Genomic DNA, 9,930 nt, shown 5'->3' with positions numbered 1-9,930 from the left:
ACTAAAATAGCCGCAAATATGGCAGATGGCTGTGTAGTAGCTTTCTTCTGCACGGCATGTATATTCAGAGTAGTTGGATCTGCTAAAGTCACTCATCTGCCTTATAAAACATCTCACTCTCCTTTCCTGCTGAGTGTACTGTTGCTTTATTTCCCCCAGGACTGTGGAGACACAAAAAGGCAGCTCAGGCATTTTTGCCCATAATCTGGATATTACACTTTCTGCCTTTCATGCTGCTTTCCGCAGTACCAATACTGGAGCCTAGCACTGCATTCTCAGTTGGCCGATCTTTGTTGCATCTCTTGGGTTCCTTTAAATTGACCCCATGTCTTGGGTCTGCACCAATTATTGTTTTGCTTCTTTCTTTAGATATTTCATCTGCTCTTGATATTTCAAGGCATTTCTCCAGAGTCAGATCTGCCTCTCTTAGCAATCTCTTCCTTAGCTTAGGATCAGATGTCCCCCAACTACTTCTGTCTCCAATAAGGGAATCTGTTATGTTCCCAAAAGGACACACGGACGCCAGCGTCCTCAGTTCTGTAACATAATTATCTATTCCTTCTTCTAGATCCCCATTCTGGGTAAACAAGCAGTATCTTTCCAGTTTCTCTTTTTCTCATCAAAAGCCTTCCTCAGCTGCTTTAATGCATTGGGCCCTTCCAGGAAAAATGTTGCGCTTGCTTTTCTGCCCTTTATCCCAATGATGCAATATTTTCATGCTACAGTTAGGTACTTTGACTGAAAACCCAAATGCACAGGGGGTCTGAGCCCCTCCATGCTGCCTGCTCTCTTTGCTGCATAAGTGATGCTTTGAATCACACACACTTTTCTCTCTTTGCTGTTGTTCTCAGGCGCTGACACCATGTTTCAAGCACAGAGCCCTGTGCAATAATCAAGGGACTCCATTTGGACTCGAGCAACTGAATCTTTATTAAAAACATTGTTTGCAGCCACACTAGGTGCTCACATCTGTCTGCACAGTTCCCAAGCACCAGTGTCACTCTCCAAACTATCCCTCCTGTTCCAACCTGCAGGTTCCTTGCAAGTTCTTCCAATGAGGAGTGTGTGTGTGTGTGTGTTGTGGAGAAGTGACAGGGTAATACAAATAATAGGAAATGTATATTTCTTAGGGAATGGATGAACGCAGAGATGATATAAATTACACTGGGATTAGGAACAGACAGACCTGCAGCTACTCAGAGTTCATGCAATAAGCAGCTAAAACTGTTCCTCACCAGTAAAGGGTGAAGAAACAGGTAATAGCTTGTTTGCCCTAAGCAAACAGCTACCTCCACATGGTTGTGGACAGACAAACCTAAACCAGTATAATTTACATCAGTAGAGTTTTATCACAACCCTTTTGGGGGTAATTGCACACTAACTTGAACAAAGCTGCCATGGTTTAGGGCAGGGGTGGGCAAAATGCGACCCGCCTGCCAGATGTGGCCCACCAGGCCATTCTATCTGGCCTGTGGGGTCCCTAAAAATTTTAGAAAATTAACATTTTTCTGCCCCTGGCTACCTGTCATGTGGCTCTTGATAGCTTGCCAAAACTCAGTCAGCGGCCCTCTGCCCAAAATAATTGCCTGCCCCTGGTTTAGGGGCTAGTGTTGTCTGTCCACTACATTTTTATACTAGTGAAATGCTAATACACAGGTATAATCATATCTGTCCAAGCCCTTAGTCTGGCCGGTGCAGTGGTCATGGCTCCTCTTCCTGTTACCAGGGTGCCTACAGGAAACTGCCGCAGCGTGGGAACTCGAGGATGGGCAAGGAGGTGGCTTTCAGATTGTGACAGGGAGCTTTTCTCCCACGTAACGTGAGGGTACAGGAAAATGGGTGGAGTGGAAAATGGGAGCCTGGAGGTTGTACGTGTGCTGAACAAAGGGAGGAGATGGCCTTGGGAGGACAGGCTGGATCAGTAGGTCTCGGCTAAATGGTAACAAAGGGCACATCTGTACCAAGGCACTAAAAGAGAAGGAGCCAGTGGGGTGGTATAGTCAGGGCATGGATCCAGGAAGAAGATCCTAGCAGCAGAAGGGCTGTGACAAGTCCTGCATGTGCTTCTCATTTCACAGGGTCTCGGTGCATGCAGGAGGGGAGGGAACGGCAGCCCCAAGTGACCAGTGCAGGTGAACAGTGTGCGGGAGGGCTTAGGTCAGACAGGAGCAAGGCTGAGAAGGAGGAAAAGAGAATTTGAGCTGGATTTCTGACTACATACTGGGCACAGCAGGCTGCCAGAGTTCCCTGCAGGCTGGCCGGATGGACATGGGGACAGCAGGGAGGAGAGTCGGAGATAAAGGCAACAGCCGGGAGAGCTCTTCCTGATGTGATGTGCTCCCTGCCCTCCAGGCTTGCTCTACTACGCCGGCCATGGCTACGAGAACTTTGGGAACAGCTTCATGGTCCCTATAGATGCGCCGGGATCCTACACATCGGAGCACTGCCTGTGTGTGCAGAGCGTGCTGCAGAGCATGCAGCAGCGACAAACTGGCCTCAACATCTTCCTGCTGGACATGTGCCGCAAGAGGTGAGTGGGCACCGGAGCCCGCGAGCTGGCAGCGGCAGGGGTCTCTGCCCTTGGGGAGGAGGTGGGGGAAGGCTGATGCTCTCACGTGGCAGGGACATACTGCTGTACATGTGTGGATGCAGGGAGATGTATCCTTACATGGATGCTGCAGAGTGAGGTTTGGGTCACAGTCCCTTTTCCCCCTGCCCAGAGTACCCAGGACAGCACTGGTTTGGGTGTAACAAATGCCAGGGAATCTGCAGGCTGGAGTGAGAGATGTTAGAGGGACATTTGATGGTGACACCAGTCAGCCTCCAAGCAGAGCCCCCCTCCCTCCCCACATTGCTCAGGCAGCTGGCAGCAGCCCCAAAGCCAATGCTCTTGATAGAGATCCAGGGGCACCGGTTCAAATGGAGGCCCCGTATTATGGCAAAGGGCGCTGCACTGGGAACTGCAGGGACGTTTCATGCTGCTTCCATTTCCCCCCAGGAACCTGAATGACGACATCATCCCGCAGGTGGGAGCGCTGCAGGTCACGGCCAACATTGTGTTTGGCTATGCCACGTACGTATCGGCTGGTGCCTCCTGCTGCCCACGGGGACACTCACTGCCCCGGCTCGCTCTTCAGTGTCCCGCAGTTGCAGAGTGGAATGGGCATGGCCAGGGGGTTGATCAGGGCCTGGTGCGGTGCCTGTTATGGGGACCTGAGGTCCTCACCTCTTGGAGGTGGCAGAGGAGGGGAGCTGAGGTCTGGCCGGAGGAGCTGGCATTCTGGAGGCTCCATGGACATCCCATGCAGGGGTGGACAGAGGCCCCAAAGCCCTGCCTCTCAGTCCTGGGCTCCATCCAAGCAACAGCTGTCTGCCCTCATAATTTCTCCAGCCCGTCCTGCAACCCTGTCCCTAAGCTGGAAACACTCTCAAGGCTCACGGGGCCCGTACGACCTGTGAACTGCTCACCTTATGTTTGCAGACCACCGGTGGCCACAGAACACAGTTCGAAAAGTGCTGCTCTATGCTGTGTGTCTCCTCCAGCTGTTGGAGCTATTTATATTGGTCCAGCTTTCTTATCCCAAGCCAAAGCCCCTTCCACCCTCCCTTGAACCAGCAAGATGTCGTGGGGCTGCCACCTGCTTCTCTGCCAGGGGCAGCACAGCTGAGAACAGGCTGCTCTGGAGGTCTCTGTGCCTGTCAGCCCTGCGGAGGCCGCACGGGAGGGACCTGTACAATGAGAAGGCCAAAGCAGAAGAAAAGTGGGACGAATTTCACCCCAAACAGGCCTAGGGGAGAAAAGAAAGCCTGGGGCCGGGCTTCTGAAAGAAGCCCAAGGGTGCTGGGCACCTAGTCCCACTGGAATACAAGGGGGTTAGGCTCTAAACTCCCTTTGAAAACTCCAGGCTTAAAACACAGCAGGACCCAACCCAAATTCTCAGCTATTTGGCTGTCATGGAAGAACCAAGCCCCAGGGCTCGGTTCCAGACCCAAACCTGCACTACCAGGGGCTCCGGGCTTGGGCCTCTCCCCAGTATGAGACAGCTCCAGGCTGCTCTCTGCCATTGGGAGCCTGAGCCTTCCTCCTGCAGCAGAAGCTTTCCCAGGTCTCGCTAAGGTTGAAGTAGGCTTCATAGGAGAAAAGTCCCCGAGTTATCTTTGCTGCAAACCTCTAAAGGAAAGGGCCAAGGAAGGAAGCGGTCAGGAGTCAAGAGGGTTCAACCCACTGATGGAGTCCCAGTGGCTTTAGCCTCCTTGGGTGCCCTCTCCTAGATGTGCGGATGCAGAGGCCTATGAGCTCAGCCAGGGAGAGCTCTCCAATGGGATCTTTGTCAGCTTCCTGAAGAGGTGGCTGCTGGAGGATGAGAAGATCACAGTGCTGCTAGACAAGGTGGCTGAAGGTGAGTTCATCTGGAAGCACAGCTCAAGGCTCCCCACAGATCCTGGACTCCCTGCCATGCCAGAGGTGTTTCCCCAACCTTGCTTGTGTCTTTCAGACATGGGAACCTTAGAGATCACCAAGGGCCGGCAGGCGCTGGAGCTACGGAGCAACTTATGTGAGAGACGAGCCCTCACCGATCCAATTAAGCCATCTGAGGGCCCGGAGGAAGTCTCTGTTAGGAACTTGCAATGGGTCAAGGCTCACGGTGAGTGTCTGGGCTCCTCCAAAGTGGGAGGGGGCAGAAGCAGACACTGAGAAGCCTGTCCTTGAGCCAGAGCACCTAGGCAAGGCCCTTGGATGGGAGTGGGAGGTCGGCTTGCTCGGGGTCATGCCAGACACTAATAGGAGAGTCCCCAGGGACTGGTGTGAGCCCGAGGAGGCCTCCACGGCTAGGTTGCCTGCTCTGGCCCGCCCCGTTAAGAGCGGGCACTGCTAGGAAGGCAAATGGGTGCAGCAAAGCAGAGTCTTGCACCTACAAGACCAAGCACTCTTCTGCTTTGGAAATGCGGCCCCAGCCCACGAGCTGCAGGAGCATCCCCAGGAACCAGCTCAGTAGGACAGGGCCATGAGAGCCTGTGAGTAGTTCCTAGTCCGGTAGGTGGCAGATGTGACCCCCTCTTTGAGCATCGCTCCCTTTTGTTCGCAGTCCTCCCAGAAAGCCGATACCTTCAGTTTGACTGCGGGGTCAGAGTGCAGCTGGGCTTTGCTGCCGAGTTCTCCAACATCTTGATCATCTACACGCACATAGTGGTGACACCGAAAGAGATCACAAGGTGTGAGGCAAAGCTTACGGACATCCCGGAGGTGAGAGACCCTGGTTAGCCCAGAGATCTGGCTCTGGATAAGCGTAGGGTTGACTTTCAGCTCTCTGGGAGCAATAGGGGCCCTTGAGCTCTGTGCAAGCACCGGCCCAAGCCTAGCCCTGTTCCCACGGAGGCACGTTTCCTGTTGTTACAGGTGAGTAGAGTGGACCCAAGCAGCAAAACCTGCATTCCCTTGTTAAGGAAGCTTTAGCTCAGGGATTCTCAATCCTTTTAGACCCAAGGCTCCCCCTTGTTAGACTCAAGGGCCCCCCAGAAAAATACCAGCTCTTAGCTTTCACTCATTTTTTGGCTATGGAAACATAATAGAGCAATTCTTCTGTCCTACCACACAGGGAGTCAGAGTGGTTTGGACACTTTTTGAAATCTCTGGGCTTATCTTATCAGTTGTGCAGGTGTCTAACAGTGCTAATATTGTGCAACGCCCTCAAAAGGATTTCCTGGCATCCCAAGTTGCTGCAACACCCTGGTTGGGAATCACTGCTCTGGCTGGGCACCGCTGTTGTCTCACTCAGCCCCTCTCTGGGGTGGACTGGTGAGATCCCACCAGTCTGGAGCGCGGGGGGAGGATTCAAGCAAGGAGATGGCACAAAGACATTTCCCCTTCCATTAGCCCCAGTCCTGGCAGAGCAGGTACAACTCCCAGCTACTGCCTTGGCAGCATGGGATGGTTCTGCCCCGTGTCGCCTTCCCCGGCTCCCCTTCTGCTACGGACCTGTTTGTACGTCTCCACCAGGGCTGTCTCGCCTCCACTCCCTGTCTTCAAACAATACTCAGCAAAGCCCCTCTTCCTCCTCCTCTGTTCGGAGGAAGCAAAGGCCTTGTGTTTTTGGCTTGGGGTCTGTTTGCTTTCAGCCAGCTGCTTCCACAAAGGAGGTTAATCATCTCCCCCAGCTATGCCAAATGATGTTGGTTAAACCCCCTAAAGCCAGCCAGGTTCAGCCTATCCCCCACTATGGGAGAGTGTGACATCAAAGGCTCTAACAGCAGGAGACAAAGTGGCAGGTCCCAGATTTGAATCGCCCCCCATGATTTGGGTAGGTTTGATGGGCAGAGCTGCAGTGCAGGGCAGAGACTCCCTCAGGCTTGGCTATGCTGGGCTGTGCCCTCGAGGTAGCCTTCCCCACCCCAACTACTGACCATGCTGTCTGGGACAGGAGCTGGATGTGGATTTGAAGTTCACCAACAAGGAGAGCCCAGAGGAGGTGGGGAGCACTCTCCCCCAGGCCTCAAGCACCCACTTCCCAGACTGCTGCCTCTACAGCCGGCTCTGTGGCCTGCAGAAGCTGAAAGTAAGTGTTGCCGTGGCGCTGAGGGTACGGGTCCCCCCCATGCTGCTGGCCATGAGTGAGGTGGAAGAGATCCAGCTCATTCTGCCATCACTGCAAGGCCAGAAGACAGCAAGAACTGAAGGAGGGACAATGCGAACCCTGGTGTCTCTGCTGCCTCCTGGGCATTAGGGTTTTGATCCAGGGGTCAGAAGCACCCTGTCGGGAGGTGCTCATCCCTTCTCACCTAGTCACTACAGATTCAACATGTCTAGGCTGTGCTTTGGCCCAGGAACACCCAGGGTCTGTGGCCAAACCAGGGCCTAGCGTCCTGTGCCTTCTCCATAGGACTCCTGGGGATGGTGTTAATACTGCATGGCTGGAGGCAGACTCTCCAGGCAGCACTGCTGGGGAGAGTGGTTTTGGGAGGACAGTAGGCAATGTGTGTCTGGCATTGAAAGCTGTTGCACTTCTTATCATGTTCCTGGACACTAACCACTGCTCTTGGTGCCCTTGCAGAAGGAACTGACCTTCACCATTTGCCTGCAGTACCAATACCAAGGAATTGATGACTTTATTGAGGAGAGCCAGTCAGTAAATATTGGGAAGCCGCTGATTGCAAAGCTCAACCTCTGTGTCAGTGATGGGCCAGGGGCCTTCGCCAGTGCCCACTCTCCACTGGTTGGCATGGATGTGTGTGCAGATGTCTTTACTGGCTCTTTCCAAAGCACTGGGGAGACCTCACAGTCGCCGGCTGCTTCTGATACCTGCAGGAGTCTCCCTTCTGGCTCCCATGTTGGCAGCTGGTGTGGCGATGACACCCAGTGGGTGAACACCCCAGAGGAGAACCTGAGTCCTGAGTTCCCAGCCTCTAATTCTGTGTAGATCTTGCCATTTGGCCGAAGGGTCACCTCAGCCTCTCCATCTAAGTGAGGACAGAGCTACACGCTGGATCCTTCCCCTGAACATTGGAACAGAGCCAGGCCCTGGGCCTCTTCATTGAAAATAAGGATTGGAAGGGACCTCAGGAGGACATCGAGTTCAACCCCCTGCTCAAAGTAGGACCAACTAGATCATCCCAGCCATGATTTTATCTATCTGGGTCTTAAAAACCTCTTGCTCAGGCCATTGGCACAACCATGGAGCTGCCCAAGAAAGAAGCCTCTGGATTTGTGTCTGAGGACTGGAAAGCCTGGCAGTGACCATGTAGGTTGACCTACCTGGCACAGGCCAGAGACCTGCACCCTGCCTCATGCCCAGGACTTTCTGCTGGCCCACGCAAGGTATTAAAGAGAGAATGCTGTGTCCGTAGCAGCAGTCCCCATACAGGCTCCTCTGTATGGCGGTCACAGGGAGCTACATGTAGCTCATAGAGAAAATAAAGGTACAACCTTCTATAAAACAACAGCTGGGCCTTCTGCGTGGAAACAGGGCCTGCATGGCTTAGGGCAGTGTTTCCCAACCAGTGTGCCATCCTAAATGAACAGGTGTGCCGCAATGAGCTACAATAGGTGTAAGGATGGCGAAAGCCTTAACAGGTGTGCTGCAGAAAATGTTTATTAATGTAAGCATGCCTTGGGTTGGAAAAGGTTGGGAAACACTGGCTTAGTAGACTGGAACCAGGGCCCAGAGCGCTTCCCCTCTAAGTGTGTAGCTTGAGGTCCCCTTGCTGTGGCTAGCAGGGCTGGCCAAAAACTAGAAGCGGGGGTAGGTGTCACCAAAGAATTTCATACTGGGGGTTTTAGTCAATTTTAGCTCTTTCTTGATTCAGTTAAGGCACGTTCCTAAACAGGAGCCATTCCTTTAAAACAAATGACTGAAAACCTTCCATTGCAGAAATGCTGAAATGAAGCTTTGGGACTTTTTCCCATCTCTCTTTAAAAACTGGTCCCAGATCTATACCAGCCAGGACTGCGCTCAGTGGCTGGCTTTGCCCCCAAACTGCATTTTTTATCCAACGAGTTATGTGCCCTAAGATTTTCAGCAGCTCTGGAGGGCAGTGACCATACTACTGCCCCTGTTGGGGCTGCTTGCCTGCTGGGCAGTCATCCTCTTGGCTGGCAGGCCCAGGCCCAGGACTCCCCACTCCTCATTAAGGAAGACTCTTCCCTGCCAAGTCAGGGTAATGTTGCCTCTCTGGTACTTACCCTTGTCTGAACCACCTGGGGGATGACAAAACACTGCTCCATCTCCCCGCCTGATACAACAACATGTTGGTGCTATGCTGCACCAGTGTCATGCTCTCTAACCATGATACACCCAGGAGCAGAGCAAAGGGAAGTCTCCAAGGGAACAAGCCCTTTAATGAGCTCTGTGGGCCCGGTGTATCCTGGGATGCCCTGAAAGCCACAGTGGGGTCCGTGTCAGAGCTGTTGCTGCAGCTAAGGAACATAAATCTACTTCCAGACACTCAGGGACTTAGGCAAGAGCATTAAGGAGGCTGCAGTGTCCTTGGCAGCTGGGCAGAAGGAAACCAAGCTGTTACAGTCATGCAAATATGAGCATACCCCAAATCGGCAGGAAGATTACAGGGACAAAGCAGGACAGAGGGTGCTGGCCCCTCCATCCCCACCTGTCCTGAGGACTGATCGCCACTGAGATCCTGCCACCAACCAGCCCCACACCTGCCCACGCCAGCCTCCCGGCCTGCTGTACCTGGTGCCAGCCAGCCCTGCCTTTTCAGCGCTGCCTGCTGCCAGCCAGCAACCTCTTCTCTGCAGGCACTGGCAGCCCTGGCCATGGGACCAGTGGCCCTGCAGGGTTGTGTGCTGCCAAGCCCCTGATGGTTTGCAAGATGCAGTTCATCCCAGCAACTCTGTCCGAAGGCCCGTCTGCTGCTGAGATCAGCTGCACACAAGGTGTTGCTGTTGTTGCAATCAGGTTAATTCGGGCACAGGGGAAATGGAGAGAAATAATCAGATTAGAGGATGATTCCAAAGGGGGTGGATTACAGGGAGCCAGGGCAGGAAAATGAGGCTGCTCTGGGGCTGGAGGGAAGTGCCTCCATGTGGCTTTCATGAGTGAACCAAAATCCAAGACCCCAAGACCTGGAGAAGCATTAGCGCTCGGCTGCTCACGGAGCCCAGCCCTGCTGCCCCCGCCGCTGCAGTAATGCCTGGAGCCCTCAGCTCGGTGGGTCACCTGTTGGGAGGGACAGGGAATGGGGCAATCAAGAGCTGCAAAGGACAGTGGCTGGGGAAAAAAAAGGAAGCATAGTTGAACAATAAGTGTTTTCAGTTGTTTCAAAGTTTTTCATTGTATTTTATCAGCTTTTCCCCCCATCAAGGACAGAGTGAGGGAAGAGAGATTTTCCCCCAACTGGAAAATGTCTGACCTGCTCTAGTAGATAAGTAGCTAGCTGCACAGGAACAGTTACTGTGACTTGGACTAGCTAAGAGCC

The 9,930-nt window shown here is 53.3% G+C and overlaps 1 protein-coding gene across 1 annotated transcript in view; it reads left to right on the top strand.

Moving 5' to 3' along the window:
• LOC109294787 (mucosa-associated lymphoid tissue lymphoma translocation protein 1-like) overlaps positions 1-7,932 on the top strand; it is a 33,158-nt gene extending 25,226 nt beyond the window's left edge. The window contains exons 11-17 of the mRNA XM_019513253.1: positions 2,353-2,530; positions 2,999-3,073; positions 4,273-4,400; positions 4,497-4,646; positions 5,088-5,245; positions 6,420-6,554; positions 7,050-7,932. Coding sequence (XP_019368798.1) covers positions 2,353-2,530; positions 2,999-3,073; positions 4,273-4,400; positions 4,497-4,646; positions 5,088-5,245; positions 6,420-6,554; positions 7,050-7,415 — 1,190 coding nt within the window. The 3' untranslated portion in view covers positions 7,416-7,932. The remainder of the gene's footprint in view (positions 1-2,352; positions 2,531-2,998; positions 3,074-4,272; positions 4,401-4,496; positions 4,647-5,087; positions 5,246-6,419; positions 6,555-7,049) is intronic.
• The last annotated feature ends 1,998 nt before the right edge of the window (positions 7,933-9,930 follow it).

The sequence above is a fragment of the Gavialis gangeticus genome, unplaced genomic scaffold, assembly GCF_001723915.1.
Source record: "Gavialis gangeticus isolate Ggan-Ray unplaced genomic scaffold, GavGan_comp1, whole genome shotgun sequence".
Lineage (NCBI taxonomy): Eukaryota > Metazoa > Chordata > Crocodylia > Gavialidae > Gavialis > Gavialis gangeticus.
This window is presented reverse-complemented; position numbering and strand designations above follow the sequence as displayed.